Below are 16,482 nucleotides of genomic sequence, written 5' to 3' on the forward strand. Positions count from 1 at the left end.
GGCCTTAGAAGTGTTGCTCCGGTTACAATTAACTACTAAGTACTATAATAAATGCGAAAGTGTATTCGTTTGTCTGTTATCCTTCTACGCACTGAGTAACTTATCAACTTATTTATGGTATAGACATAGTTTTAAGTACTAAGGTTAACAAAGGCTACAATTTTATCCCACGTAAACCTACGGTTCAACGCAGCTACGCGGTACAACGGTAAACAACAACATGCCCGCAAGAACCTTCTAATTTTAGAAATCGGTTGAAAAATGCTCTTTCGAAGAAATCAGGGTAGCACTCGTAAAGCTAATCGTGTGAATAGTCTGTACCTATTATCAAGTTATCGTTAAAATTACTATTATCAAATTATCGTTATAATTATAGTTTTATTGTTTCAAGAATTTTCCAAGATATAATTCAATTCATTAGAATCAATAATAATAATAATTATTTATTTGGTAACTATGACCCATCTATACTTTTATATAACAGAATAATTAAAAACCACCAAACTTCAACTCAAAAAAAAACTTACATGAAATATTAATATTAAATAAGTATACAAAATAATTACTAAATAGAATTTTTGTCCCAACAGGCAGCCTTACGTGGAGTTTAATATAAAGCTTGTAAATTGGAGTGTAGAGTCTATTTCTTAATAAAGATATTTAAATAATGTACTTGGGACAGGAAAAACAAATATGTGACACCAGTGCCTTGTCTTAGAATGAGAATGGCCGTAGTCTACTACAGATTATGTGCGGATTTTTAGACTGCTCACACCTTTGAGATTACTATGGAGAACTCTCCTGCAGGTTTCCTGATTTTTATCCTTCACCGTTAGCAAGAGAAAACGCACATAACTCAGAATAAAAGAGCTACTTAACAGGGATCAAACTCCGCACTTACGAAATGGAAGCCGATGTTGGATGAATGAATACACTTTTATTGTACACCAAAGAAAAAAAAAATAGTTACAAAGATATAAATACATATCAAGAGAGTACAATTTGGTGGCCTTATCGCTACATAGCGATTTCTTCCAGGAAACCAATGGCGTAAAAGGAAAAAAACATAGAAAAGAGGTAGGTGGTGCAATAAATAAGATTTAAAAATTATACAAATATATAAATATAAATAAAATATATATATATATATATATATACGGGATGTCCTATTTATAAGGTTGTCCTCCCTGGCGCAACGGTAAGCGCAGAATTGGGAATTTATAATTTCTGAATTTTCTCTGGTCTGGTCTGATTTGGCCGTGGCTATTTACCACCCTACCGACAAATACGTGTCGCTAAGCGATTTAGTGTTCCGGTACGTTGTCGCATAGAAACCGATTAGGCTACTATCATAATCCCTAAACTTTTAGACCACTACCATCTTAGACTGCATCATCACCTACCACCAGGTGAGATGGCAGTCAAGAGCTAACTTATAGTGGACTAAAAAAATACATTATATTCACACCCAGGCTATTTACTGCTAAAAAAAAATCTAAACTTGTCTTCGTAACTTGTAAATGTATATTAAAAGTCAGTATTCCGCGTCTGCTACTGTAGCAAGTATCAGATAAAATTGATAAACATCGATACGTGACAGCATGGCAACCATTTTAATTTTTATGCCCAGTGCAAATTACGTTTTAGCAGATAAAGTGACATTTCTTCAATATTTTAAAAAAAATATTTGAACCAAATATTTTTTGTGTTGCTTCGCATGATACCAAAATGAAGATTCTTTGGATATTGTTAGCTGTATTTTATAGAGGTAAAGTATTGTATTGTAAAGTAGTGTGGTTTAGCGTGGTGTGGTAAAAGGAAGTGTGGCGTGAATATAGTGTGTAGGTACTAAGGATCAAGGGTGGTGTACATGGCTTGTGACGTGACGTTTATGGAGGGAAAAGTGGTGTGGTATAAGAATGTTTTGTGGTTAGGATGGTGTGGTGTAGACTAGCATGGCGTAAGGGTGGCATGGCATAATGTTGCACATGGGTGTAGCATGACGTCAAAGTGGTGTGAAGTTATTGTGGTGTGACACTGGGAAGACCTAGTGTCTTCCCACGTGGTGGATCGGGAGGGTGGTATTCCATAAAATAGTATGCGGCGTGTAGAGTGACGTTTACGGGGCTTAATAGTGGTGTACCGACAAGGTTGTGTGGTGTCAGACTGGCATGACATGAGGGCGGTGTAGAATGATGTTTTTTAGTGCATGATGTTGTATATGGCGTGTGGCGAGACGTGTATAGTGGGGGGGTCCTAGTGGTGTGCCGGTAGTCCGGTGACAGACTGGGATGGCATGAGGGTGGTCAAGCATAAGTGTAGTATTGTACAACGTAGGTGGGATGGCGTGGTAGAGTCACTACAAACAGACTGACTTGACTTTTCAAAAGTGCTTATTAATTAGGCCTACTTGAAATAAATGAATTTTGAATTTGTATTTGAATTTTTTGTGTTATAGCATAAATCATTCTATTACACTGTTACAGACGAATGTCGCAGTGGGCGGCCTAGTCGAGTCCAATGCCGTAGGTTCGATTCCCACAACTGGAAAATGTTTGTGTGATAAACATGACTGTATTTGTGTGTTTTTCTGTATATTATAAGTATTTATGTATCTTATATTCATAAAAATATTCATTAGCTATCTTAGTACTCATATCACAGGCTATGCTTACTTTTGGGACAAAAACGTACCGCCAAACGATTTAGCGTTCGTGTGGGAAGCGATTAGGGGTTTATTAAAACTGCTATAACCCTGTTACTGTTTAGGCCGCTCTCATTCAGACTGAATCATCACTTACCACTTACCACTCAGGTGAGATTGCAATCAAGTGCTTACCTACTTGTAGTTGATAAAAGTCAAAAAACATATAATAGGTAGGAGACTTCTACATAATGTTCTTAAAGGTGTGTGGAGTCCACCAATCCGAACTGGGCCAGCGTGGTGGACTACGGCGTTAACCTCTTCTCATTGTGGGGGGTGACCCGTGCCCTGTAGTAGGCCGATGATGGGTTGATAGGATGATGATGACCTATTAATAAAAACTTACTTACTTATACTTCGAGCTAAATCCAATCCCTCGTAATTTCAGGAGTTCTTGCAGCATACCCTGACCGTATCGTGGGAGGGCATCCCACCACGATTGAGAGCTATCCCTCCATGGTGCAAGTGGAGTTGCTGAACCAAATAACTAACATCTGGTCACAGAACTGTGCTGGAAGCATCCTTACTTCGAGGTTCATCTTGTCAGCTGCTCAGTGCTTTACTGGATGGTAGGTTATTACTTGACTATACTATACAGAAACCGTGTCCACGACTAATATTGAAGCACCAAAAACCACTTTAGTAGTGTTTCTAGAACAGGCGGTTAGTAACTTCATTCAACTCAGCAGACAACTGTTATTATTTTAATTTTACCTTAAATGTTCTAAACGTTTACCAAAAAATTGGAAAAGTTTTTGAGCTGGCAACATTCCGCGGGTGTGAAGTTAGACGTGCTATGGGCGTTTTCACTGTTTTTGGACACAATGCACTGTATACAATAATGGGTGAACGTGGGTCCGGAACGCCCTTAATTCTGCGAGGCATCTACGCCTCAGGTATCTGGAACCAGCGCTGCACTATGCTGGGCGCTTTTCTTGCTCCCTGCGAAGTTGTTAGGATAAGAGAATGTAGTAGCTATTATAATATAAGATAGTTAAGAATTATTTACAAAAAGGGGGGGATAATGTAGTATATATGTGGGTAGTTTGATAATGAATGTTAAGCTTAAAAACTAAGTGTGTGTAACTAGCCGTTTTGAAATAAACGATTGCTCGGCCTACGCGTTGTTATTTCCCAAGTATATTACAGTGGCGCAGTCGGTAGGATAAAACAATTTACGACGACTAGGTCACTCACCTCATCTCAAACCACACAGCGTTTATGTGACAAGGTATAGATTAATGATTAATGATATTAATTTAAGAAACAATTTTTTTTTTATTATTTAAGTTGCAATCACATCCCTACCAGTAGTCAGAACACAACAGTTAGATAGCAAGTTTATGATTACTACTACTACTTGGTCAATTATTATTACTATTAAAAAAGAACTACTTCATTTTAAGTTGCATGTTTTTTATTTTCATCCGTCTTTCAAGACGTTTGTCTGTGGTAAGAGTATGCAAACAGGAGAGCAACTTTTAAGCGGGAACTACTGAACCGTTTTCATCGTAGCTATCTGTTAGTCGTGCACAGTGGCAAGGTTAATTTTCACAATATTCAAGGCTTTGAATAGGAAAACAGAAATTCAATCGAGCGGTTAACATGTTGAACATTCTAATAATAAAGAATTCAAAACAAGTACCTAAAATAAAAAAATAAAACACCAAAAACAAAACACAACGTCATCGCCTTATTTATTCTCTATCAGGTTGCTTGGAAGCATCCGGCTACGCTTTCATCTCTCACAAGATAGAAAAATGAATGTTAAAATGTAAAATGTAAATTTTTGATGTTGGAAAAGAGCAACTGCTGAGTTTCTTGCCGGCTTCTTCTCGGTAGAATCTGCCTTCCGAACCGGTGGTAGAGTCACTACACACGGACAGACTTGACGTTTTAAAAGTGCTTGTATTAGGCCTACTTGAAATAAATGAATTTTGAATTTTTTGAATTTAAAGCTTTGTAGGCTATTTGAAACGTGGTCACTTACTATGGGCTTCAAGAAAACTCGGGGTCGGAAACAGCGGACGATGGGGAGAAATATGTTAAGAGTATCTCTACGTGATCAAATCAGAAATGAGGAGAACCGTACAAGTAGAATTACCGACATAGCTGAACGTGTTGCGAAGCTTAAATGGCAATGGGCGGGGCACATAGCTCAGAGATCCGATGGAAGCGGGACATCGCGAATAGCTGGGAGCCGGAAACTGAGAACTCCCTACAAAAGACCTATGCCCAGCATTGGTCGTCAATCGGTTGAAGTGATCATGATGAGGAGGCTATGACTTGAATATGATAATGTATTATAATCCTATAACAATCCTCAGCTGGACTAAAAGCGTCTCCCAACGGGAGGGCTGGCCAATAATTACCACGCTGGGCAGAGGGTTGGTGAACATGGTAGTAGTAGCACAAACAATGCTGCTGCCTGTTCTTTCCTGTATGCTTATCTGCAGTCACCACGATACGACACTATGATAATGTTTAAATTTAATTACTACAGACAATGTTGAAAACTCCACTTTACCTTCTAGGAATTTGGACTTCCCATACCGTCGCATTCGAGCTGGTGCCACCTACCGTAACGTGGGGGGCAGCGTGGTATACGTGGATGCAGCGGTCAACCATCCCCTCTACGGCTCTAACGGCCTAGAAGCCGACGTCAGCGTAATCGGGCTGTCATCCCCGCTGATCTACAGTCACACCATTAGACAGGCTACCATCATTATTCCTAATTCTGTCATTCCTGATAACACCAGGGTGGTACTTGCTGGCTGGGGACGGATCTCGGTGAGTAGCGGACCAAACTTCAACATACAACGTCATCATCAACAGCATATAACAGTTCACTGCTGGACTAAAGGCCTCTTTTAAAGGAGGGGGTTTGCCCATAATCTCCACGCTGGGCAGACAGGTGGTTGCCATAGATGGTGGTAGCACTGACGACGCTGCTGCTCGTTTTGCGTTCTCTTAGTCGCCTCGTACGATACCGGAAAAGGCGAAAGGGGAGGGGTGGTGACCCTTTTTCTGATCTGCTCTCACCATGTAGGTGCCACATGCACCAGCAACCACGCCCAGCGGTCCGAAACACAGCAATGCTGCTTGGGCAGTATCATGGCAAGTAATCATGGTGGTTGTACTTCTGAATGTATTCTGATTAACATACATAAATACTTAGAATATATAAACACCCAGACAATGAAAAACATTCATGCTCATCACACAAACCATTTCCAGTAGTGGGAATCGAACCCACGGCCTTGGGCTCAGAAAGCAGGGTCGCTACAAACTGCGCCAATCGGCCGTCAAAGGGCATTAAACATAACTTCGTATTTTCTTTACTGTAACCGTATAGTGTTAAAACAGTTCAATGATTCACGAAGGTGAAGAGGATGGGGCACATAGCACCGATAGACACTGGAATGGCGATCTCGCACCGCTAAAACAGTATTCGTAGACCGCTGACTAGATGGACACCAAACGATTCAAAGAGAGTCGCTTGACGCAAGCGGCAGAAGACCGTGGAATTCGGACTCTTTACGTAAGACCTAGGTTCTACACTTAAGTTAGGTAGTGGACTCTATTTGTTAACATGATGACGATAATGTTCTAGATCTCAATGCCGTAAGATGGTTAAAAAGGAAGGAACTTTGACAAATGACTTACCCTTGTTATTTCTCCAGGTAGGCAAAGTATTACGGCTAATAAAACGATAAAAAGTATTCTAACTTTTGTCATAATCCTGAGCTGATGTAGCTCGATATCGACCAACGAGGTCGAAATATTTCCTTGTATGGCGAAGGTTGACTATAAAATTTCTTGCGAATTCGCATTATCATTTTTTTTCTTTTTGTCTTCCAGGCTGCCGGTCCGATCTCCCACATCATTCGTGACGTCACAGTCTACACAATCAACAACAGACTGTGCGCTGAGCGATACTCCAAACTGGGTTGGCCAATAATTGTCACCTCCAACATGATCTGCTCCGGTATCCTCGACGTGGGTGGCCAGGATGCCTGCCACGGCGACTCCGGTGGACCAATGTACCTAGGCAATGTGGTCATTGGCATTATATCCGGTGGATACAGCTGTGCCAACTGCACTTTTCCTGGAATTAGTACCTCGGTTGCGTCTTACACTGATTGGATTGTTAATACTGTTAACGGGTGGTCTTACTCGTAGTAACCCGTACCTTAGCCAATGAATCACAAGTATATTATCATCATCATAAGCAACTCATTACCGGCCCACTGCAGCAAACAGCTCTCGGAATCTATGAAGCGCCTATTTTTTCACGAACCTTCATGTTTCAACTTTTTTCTTTTATTGTTTGTTAATTTTGAACGAAATAAATGCTGTCCAGTATAGCGTACTTGCGACCGTTCCGATGCGGAACACCAAAAAGTATGAACTTCTTCAGCTTATCGTACAAGGTAAAGTGGCAGGCAGAAGAAGGCCTGGCCGAAGAAGAACATCATGGCTCAAAAATCTACGACAATGGTTTGGAAAGAGCACCAAATCATTATTTAGAGCACCGGTGTCCAAGGTAGAGATAGCCCTAATGATTGCCAACCTTCGTAAGGAGACGGCACCCTAAGAAGAAGAAGATAACGTACTTAGATAATATTTTCCTATATAGTTAAAACCAATTCGTTCCGCATGCCAATATCTTTATTTCTAGATAGCAGACTTTATTTAAAGGTAAACCTTAAGAAGGAAATATCCAGGAATCATATTTTCATCAATTTGTTTTCACTGGTTGAAGCTAGAAAAGTTGCAAGCATTGGTTGAAGTTAGTTTAGGATTTCCCCATTGTTCTTTAACCATTTACGTGAATAAACTACACAGAGCATGCTACACTGGGCATGCAAGGAGCACTTCCTGTAACGTGCCACCCTGTCCATCATTTGAGGCGTAGGTGTTAAGCGTCATGAGCTTGAAATAATACCGGCGACGACACCCTTACGACCGGAACACAGCATTGAAACGATAGTAATTCGGACGTGTGTCATAAAAAACTCTACTAGTAATTAAAAAAAAATATAAACAAAACACTTAATAATCCATTGTAATAAACGGTTCCGGTAAGATTCTACAAATACTGAAAAAAACGCGGTCGATGTCCGGAAAACATAAGTTTACTACAACGACCCCTGTTTATAAACTCACGAAATATGTCGTAAAGGCTAATGCGAGTTGTGTGTGCAAATATAGGTTACGGTTTTTCAGGTATGTTGTAGTAGTACTTAATCAGTGTAACAGATGGCGCTGAAACATAATGCTCTTCTGCAAACTGCAGAACTGTCTAGGTCGTTGGTCGGTTATAATTCTAATGCTACAGATCACGAAGTTCAATTCCAGAGCTAAATATTTGCCCATCTGCCAAAGCAGAAAAAGGGAAAAAATAATTTTACCCCCGTTTGAAACTACACGTACCTATATTATTTCCACCCGTGCACCCGTGTTCGGAGGGTGGACAAATCTGTGGGAGAGGATAACGTTTTGTTCTTTCCCCGTGGAAGAAATGTCTCCAGCCCATTATTTTGTGACTTGCATAGGCAGGAGACATTTCTGCACAAAGACGTATTCATAATCGTTAGAACAGCTTTGGGGGATTGTGGATTTAAGCTTTGATTATGAGAGAGGAGGGCTAGGTCCAGAAGGGTGATTGAACATGATGATGATAATTTTATCAACAAATATTTCTTCTGTAATTAAGATTAGTTAAAGTTTCTAAGAAAATCGATCCGTCAGTTCCCGAGCAATCACAGCGCATGCGCCATCAACGACCAATAGAAACGTTTATTCAATTATGCATTGTATATCGGTCGGGGTAAAGTTTAGGATATTAAAACTATCGCGGTAAACATCGGCTCTCTTTGGAAAGCACGTTGCTGCAAGAAGCATGCTGCTTGGCTACCTACTACTACTGAAACAAAGCATCATTGCTGTGTTCCGTTCTGAAGGGCGTGGTAGCTGATGTATATACAGAATCATGAGGCATAACACGTACGCCTGAGGCTGTTGGACACGGGGCGGCACTTTGTAAGACTGGTTTCTTGCGTGCCCTGCGAAGTGTTACTCTGTTAAAGAGTAGCGTTTTATCAGCGCTATAGGGCAATCTGCCCGTATAAAAAGAAAATTTTATTTTATCAAATATACGCTAAAAATAATATTAATTTAATAGTACAACTAACAAAATGGCTAAGTTTTAATGTTAAAAACTACAGGCTGAAAGGTTTTTGGTATTCTTGTCTAACTCTATATTATAATCACTTAGGTATTGAATCCCTTTCCCCATCTCTAGCGTGTTTCTACTGTATCAATAAGTATAAATCGGACTCAGTATGACACATATGAGCTCTATAGAACAAATAACTTGCTGTAAGGCGTTGTGCAAACATAGACTGTAAATGTTTTTATTTAATGTTTAATTATAACTACTTATGTTTACTTTGCATGCTCTTATAGTTCCTATTGATGTTATGTGTAACCGGATTAAAACTGGTTTTATCCGCTTTCGTAGCATTGTATACATAAAAGTTGTTTTAGGTAAGCCCCTAAATACGTGCCTCCACTATTTTTCACAAAGGATACGTGTTTTTCCGTCTCCATAACCAGCAACATCACACATTCAAACAAATTCAATACTATAAGATTGAAGAATGAAGTACTCAATATACATTTTAATTCAATTAAAATTTTATAAAACTTGAAAAAAAGGCAATAAACTACTTTACAGATTCTCGTAGCGTAGAGAACTCCTCTAACAGTATAAAATACAATTACAAATGCTTAGAATTTCCGATAAAAAATTGGAATTGTAATGTTAGCCTGCATAGCTTGAAGGACTCATTAAAAGAGTGCATTCCTTTAATAAGTCATATGAGCTTAACAAAATGTAGTTATTTAGATTTCATATAATTACACATACTTAGTGTTAAATAACTGTATGAAATTTTATTTGAATAAGAATGTAGATAAATTGATTGAAATAGAAAAAAATATTTTAATCTTAAAAACTACCTCTCAGAAAAGGTATTATAACAATCCTCAATCTAAAACCTTAAGCACGTTCTGATAACCTGATAGGAAACTAGGTAAAGAGATGGTTGTGAAATGTCCTTCCTTTCCACCTAATACCACGAGTTTGATTCCTATTGAGATGCATTGCAAGTCTCTCACATAGCAAAATATAAGTACGACTAATTCGGCATATTAGAAATGACACTAAATGTAACTTTTACAACACATCCTAATAAAAATTGAAGACCAATGACAGCAACAATCTTCTGAAGAGCCCACTTGAAATATATCAAAAAGATGATCTGGGATAATATCTAAGGAATCAGCTTATACCTAAATATATATAAAAACCGTATCAAATTCAAATCGTTCAATATATATACGACAAATGGCATAAGTTACAAGTAAAATAATCTTCTTTTCTCTGCTAAAGCGCAATAATGTTCACTACGCAATATATTTATGTAACCGTTGGCAAAAGTTAGAGGGGAACTCTATTTATCGGCATACTAGATCAAAATATGCAATTTCTACCCATAAAACTATGCTAAAATATTAATTTCACACTCGTAACTACAACAGCTTCAAACAATAATATTTTAAAAATTACAGTTTTATGTGTAACACAAAAATAATTTAGTTCAACCTTAAGATCTATTGATAATGAGTAGTTTTTTAACCGATTTAATAAGCAATATGATCTCATATGGATACATGCGCATTGATAAATAATTGAACTTAGCGTCTTTGTGTTCTCATTAACGAATTCCACTTAATCTCGTATAGTGTTTGTATCTATCTCTTAGACTATAATATTTGTATCAATCTAGATTTGGCTGAGCTAGATATTCCCGGGGTATACGATCAATATGCTACCCTGTACCCTCAAGGAGCATGCGCGACGGCCATCTTGAAATATCCCAAACCGGGATAGTCTGTGGGTTGGAAAACAAAAGTCTGTAATAAATATCGTTAAAAATGAGCCCCGAAAGAGAAACTCATGGTAAATAATATTTTATTTATGTTAATTTCAAGTAAATTAAAAGTTTGAGTGTACAAGTGTTTCGGTAATGTTTAGTTAGGGTATTGTTTATAATTATTATAATCACAAAAGCTTTATGGGTGACACGCTGTAGTGAAATATTTGTTAAAATATAAATGAATAGTGAGATAATAAGTAAGAAGGGTTTTTTTATTTGGTTATAGCCATTATAATTCGTAAAGAATTAATCGTTTCATGGTTTCGAATCAGCAATTCTTATACAAATAGCTACAATACCTATAATTGACTAAAATATTTTGAGGTTATTGTGATATTATCGAATTGGCAATTCTAACACAAATATACTGACCAATAATTGTCTAAAAGATTTTGTTGTAATCGTGATATTATAAAGTAGCTAAACGAATTGTTTCGATATAAAATAGTTTAAGAGGTTTTAATAATTCATTCAAATAATTTGTAGATCTTATAATGTGTTTCAAACCCTTTCGATTTCCACCTAGTTTTATTAAGAATATACATTTATTTATACAAATGAAATATAAATATTTATATTCTTACTAGCGGTTGCCCGCTACTTCGTCTGCAAGTGTTTATGATAAATTATGAGCTTCAGTACTGAACGCTAGATGGCACTGAAATAGCAACACTTTGATATTATTTGTTTGTTTTTTTTTTGTATAAATTTTTCGTTTTTTTTTTATAAATAGTATCCTTTGTTACTTCTAATACTACTAATACTTCCAAGGATATGTGTACAAAGTTTCATGAAGCTCGGTTGAGTACTTTTTTCTTGAAAGTGTAACAAACATCCTTACATTCACATTAATAATTATAATATTAGTAAGGATTCTAACACTTATCATGATAGAATAATTAAACCTAGTGCTATAGTGTAGCTTTTTAAAAAATAATCTTAGTATTCTTATACTATATTCTGTGCTATTTAATTATCTATTCCCGTAAGAAATAACACACATTGCGATCCTTGTGAATTCACTCAGAGCGCATCGATACAAATCACATTGATCTGATATGACATTGAGGCTGTGGAATAGAATATTAATATACCATAACTTATTCTTTCAGAGACAGAAGATGTCTTGGAATCCATAGACGAGTTGAAGGAGCGGTTATCATCTATGAAACGCATGATGGAGGAGCGGAAGGCAGCTGGATCTGGCACCAAGGACCTGTTCCAAGGACAGGCGCCGAGTCTCCACGGCACAAATATGATCGACGGGCACTTCCTATCTTTCGTCTTTGGCGGTTCTTTATTCGTTATCCTAAGTGTAACAGTGTACGCCTTTTATAATCTATACCACGCTGTACTGAAGAAGTTTCCCTCAGCGCACACGGAGTTGTAAATTAAACTTTAAAATTTAATGATTAAGGTTCGATTTGTTATGGCTCTTATGGATTCTGTGTGACCATCATCAGTCTTCAATGTTCCACATCCAAATGCATAAGGGACCTTATAGGACGGGAGATGCTTGAACCCACCACGCTCCAGAATTTATATGATAAGGTTACGAACTTCCACTATTATGTAAAAATTACTATCAGATTTTAGAAATAAACATTCTCCGACGCACAGAGGCATAGAGGCCAAATTTTAATAAATTTGCTCAGCTGATATTTATATTTAATATATAAGGTCATTCAAACAGTTTGCAGCTTCACTAACTGTCCGATTAGATGGAAAGAGGGTTCGAAATTATCCGAAGGTGCTTTTCTTAAGTTCAGCTTCAATAAAGGACTTTCTGATAATTGTGTAGTGCCGATGTTAAAAGCTTGAAAATAATAAGTTATCTACTTTAGCTGGCCATTTAAGTAAAGTAAATTATAAATCACAGTGTTAATTTGTCACAAAGACCATTTCTTTTGTCGTGGTGGAAAAGCTTTATTGCTACATTGGGCAGGACGGAGGTTATATCGGACTCTAAAGGGGTATACCCAAACTAAAAACAACCACGACATGTCCCTTTTGTTGGCTTTGTGAGACGCCCGGGGAACCCGTGGTATACCCGTTGGTAACCAACTATGGAAGACCCTGCCTGTGAAATGACAGATTTAGTCATCATAATCATAATATCAACCGATAGACTTCCACTGCTGGACTTATGTCTTTTATAGGGAGTCCCAAATACCATGATCTAATTGGCAATGGCAGATTTATGCTTTGTTGATTTGAGAACATGTCTGTGCGCTCCGTAGGCTTATCCAAGAGTCTATTTCTAATGGGTGGCACTTCGTTAAAATTTAATAGTCTCTGGGCTGTACCTTTTTTTTACGCTGTTTTATATTGAGGTCATATTTCTTTATAATATCTGTGCTCAAGGTAATGTAAAGAAAGAAATGAGACAAAACTTAAAGGGTATAAAGTGTTAAAGTCTTGATATACTAGGGAAAATTTTGACATATTTGATTTTATAGATAGAGTTAACGCTCTAGTGGCCTTCTTGAACTGATCATTTCTTTCACACGAAAATAAAAGTAAAAACAAGGTTGTTTACAATTTTACTTTTGTTCATCTAGATAATATACTATGCCTGCAGTTTCTAAAATCCATCCCTAATGGGATGGAACAGGGTTTAAAAGTTTGTATTGAGGAACAGTTTTGTTTCTATTTTTTTATGTCATTTAAATTAAGTTTAGAAATCACTATCTTGCGACCTTACAAAACAATGAATTAGTTCAACGGGTAAATACCACGACAATAGTATGGGATTTGTCGATATTTTGGCCCAGTTGCATGGATCGCGGTCACGGGCAGAATCTAACTACACGCTTTTAGATTCTGCCCGTGACATCCAATCTTTAAAACAACGAATGTTTATGCTTGAACCTATATAGTGGTTGAAACATTAGTTTATCAATTAGTTCACATATCATAGAACCCATAATATATCCGAAAAGTTGGGCAAAACTCCCTGGTGAGTTAGCTCCATAGACTCTCGAGTATAAGGGGCCAGTGGCACATAATTTTTTTATTTAGGTATGTTATTGTATCTGAAATATCTTTATCTTTAAATAATATTAGGATAATTAAGTTTTAAGATGGTTTAAACGGGATTGCTGAAATGGTGATGGATGCTGTACAAAAAAGTAATTCAAATAAAGTATAATTAGAAAAGTAAAACAGTAAGTTTAAAACAAGGGTTATGCCAAAAAGTAATAAATTTAGAAAATAATGCTATATATCTAATTTTATTCCAATATTATTAAACTGTTTCAACTCTCTTATTAAACTTGTGTTTTTATTTCTTCCTTTTAAGTTAATTATAAGAAAACTATTAATATACATAGATATAAAGAATCAGAATGGGAAAACTACGTAATCCATACTGCGTGACAAAAGAATGAAATAAAAAGGGTTATTTTAAACAATATAGTGTATATTCATATATTTTCCATTTAAATACAATGAGAGCAGAATCACTATTTTACTAAAATACACTAGGGCCCGACAAAGGAGGTTTCAATTTAATTCTTTCCGGCATAAATCTCGCGATATTTGCTGTCAAAGTAACTTTTGCATACAGAAAAAATAAAAATGTGGTGTTTGACCGCAAAGATTGCAAGGTTTATGTCTATTTAGCCTGTCATGAGATACATTATCACCCTGCCGGAAATGTGTTGTTGTTGATGTTGCGTGCTTATGATTGGTGGTTTTTCTCAACTTAGCTCTCCCCTGTGGTAGGATCTATAACGTTGTGTTTATATCCTCTTTGGTAGGAGCATAGATAGGAAGGGGCATCCAATATTTAATCTAAGAACAGTCCTATTCCAAAATGAGGTTCGAACAACATAAAGTACTAATCACATGAAGTTTTTCACGTAATAAAATATGTTTGTTTCTTTCTTCTATTCTTGATCACATTTCTGAGTAAATGTTTATAACCTACGTACGTAGGCTTACGTACATTCTGAAATACAATTTTCCCAGTGGAATTGATATCTTCATAGTTTAACCATCTCATGACAATCATAACAACGTAAAAAATAACTATGTAGATTCCAATTCCACTAAAATTACGTAAAGTTAACGACTGTTTCAAAATATCGGGTATTTTCCGAAATATTAACAGCACTATCTCACATTACTGATATTTTCTATTCAGTAAATAAAGTGACTATTTACTGAATAGAAAATATTATTCTCCGAAATATTAACAGCACTATCTCACATTACTGATATTTTCTATTCAGTAAATAAAGTGACTGAACGTAGTTTGGCAAGTAACCACTCTAGGACAAACTATCTCTCAGTATCTTTCAGACACAGAGTACGGGCTTCCTATCAGAATAAGAAGGGTCAGAATAACAGGCCGTTATACACCAAGTGGCCAAGTCTTGGCCTAGTACGGATTAATATAATTCACAAACCTTTGAAAATATTACGGGAAGGCATGCAGGTTTCCTCTCGCCATTTTCCTTAACCGTTAAGTCCAGTGTTATCCACCCAATTGCATCCAAACGTCCTTACCACTAGGCCAGGGGTTTCCAACCTTATTATGCGAGCGTCCTTAACTTGAAATGAAATGTAATGAAATTTTATTCGCTGAATATGAGCTTACTATAATATAACATTCCTCCATATTCTACTATTAAGCATGCGAAATGTAAAGCACAACAAGAACAATCATTACACATGTCTGCATAATCTTGTTGAGCAAGCATTGAAAAGTTATTTATTAGATTATACAGGTAATATCAATATTATCATAATAATGTCAAAATAATATAATTTTTAATTCGAAGTCAGATACTCGGATATTGTATAGAAACATTTTGTACACAGCCAGATTTTTCTTAAAGAAACGCGTAGGTTGATTTTTTAGACCTGCATCTAATTTATTGTATATTTTAACGCACATAGCACAGTTAAGAAACTTGTCACGGCGCGGTGGCGCCCGCGCCTTATCTTAGCTAGTGAATAAAGATAGGTAGATACTTGTTAGTTAGGCAATTATGCGCAAAAAATAAAACATCCTCATTATGACACTAATAAAACTATCATTATCATGTTCATCATCAAAACAACCGATTGGCGTCCACTGCTGTAGGGCGTCCACGATTCTGGGCCGCTTGCCTCCAGCGTCTCCCCGCGACTAGCTTGATGTTATCTGTATTCTTGACACCTCCTGCCCCGCCGTTACCAAATCGCTGCCAGAGCCAGGAGGCTGCCGTGGAATGGGGACTGTGGTTTTTTTTGTACTGACCATAAAAATGTTGGCATGCGGGTTAGTGACCGTAGTGCTGATCCTCTCGTTACCGGTCAGTGGATTTCCGACCAGCTGCTGTAGAATGGTTATACCTCCATTACCCGGTCGTCAGAGCCTCGTTGGTAAGTCAGCAGGATGCACGGACAGGTGAGGTTGACGATTGGGGAGGCTGACTGGTACTATTCTCCCCCATACAGCCCAATATAATAATAAAACTATAATAAATAATAAATTTTAACAAAGATTTAAGAAAAATAAAACTATCCCAAACAATAGGGGTAGACCCAACTCCACACAATTTTTCAAAGAGAGGACAAGACATCAGTGGCGTGCATAGAGGGTATGCATAGGGTATGCAGATGATATAAAATGAAAAATATCTCCTGTCAGAGTTATAAAAAACGTAAGGATAGACAATGTAAGATTTATTAAAAGCTGAATGTTAAGTATTTATGACTCGTACTGGAGATTTTCTTCATTTTCTCTCATCTGTGTCAGGGTATGCATACCCTGTGCATACC

General features: G+C 37.2%; 2 protein-coding genes across 2 annotated transcripts; both read left to right on the top strand.

Annotated features, from left to right (window-relative positions):
* Window positions 1-3,088: 3,088 nt before the first annotated feature.
* LOC120633953 (trypsin, alkaline C-like) lies at window positions 3,089-6,886 on the top strand (the record flags this gene model as incomplete). The annotated part of the gene is made up of 3 exons (XM_039904389.1): window positions 3,089-3,273; window positions 5,239-5,494; window positions 6,566-6,886. Coding segments are annotated over 3 exons (762 nt in total), but the record flags the coding sequence as incomplete, so codon positions are not given.
* A 3,782-nt stretch (window positions 6,887-10,668) lies between these two features.
* Window positions 10,669-13,096, top strand: LOC120633732. The gene is made up of 2 exons (XM_039904060.1): window positions 10,669-10,733; window positions 11,823-13,096. The coding sequence occupies exons 1-2, from the start codon at window positions 10,709-10,711 to the stop codon at window positions 12,098-12,100; spliced, it is 303 nt and encodes a 100-aa protein (XP_039759994.1). The 5' UTR covers window positions 10,669-10,708; the 3' UTR covers window positions 12,101-13,096.
* Window positions 13,097-16,482: the final 3,386 nt, after the last annotated feature.

The sequence above is a fragment of the Pararge aegeria genome, chromosome 22 (genome assembly GCF_905163445.1).
Source record: "Pararge aegeria chromosome 22, ilParAegt1.1, whole genome shotgun sequence".
Taxonomy (NCBI): domain Eukaryota; kingdom Metazoa; phylum Arthropoda; class Insecta; order Lepidoptera; family Nymphalidae; genus Pararge; species Pararge aegeria.

What these genes read in the sequence shown, in the direction of transcription:
- LOC120633732 (XM_039904060.1), top strand. Translation starts at nt 10,709, where the DNA reads ATGAGCCCCGAAAGAGAAACTCATG. An exon ending in CCCCGAAAGAGAAACTCATG is followed by an intron (nt 10,734 to 11,822) that starts GTAAATAATATT and finishes TTATTCTTTCAG; the next exon opens with AGACAGAAGATGTCTTGGAA.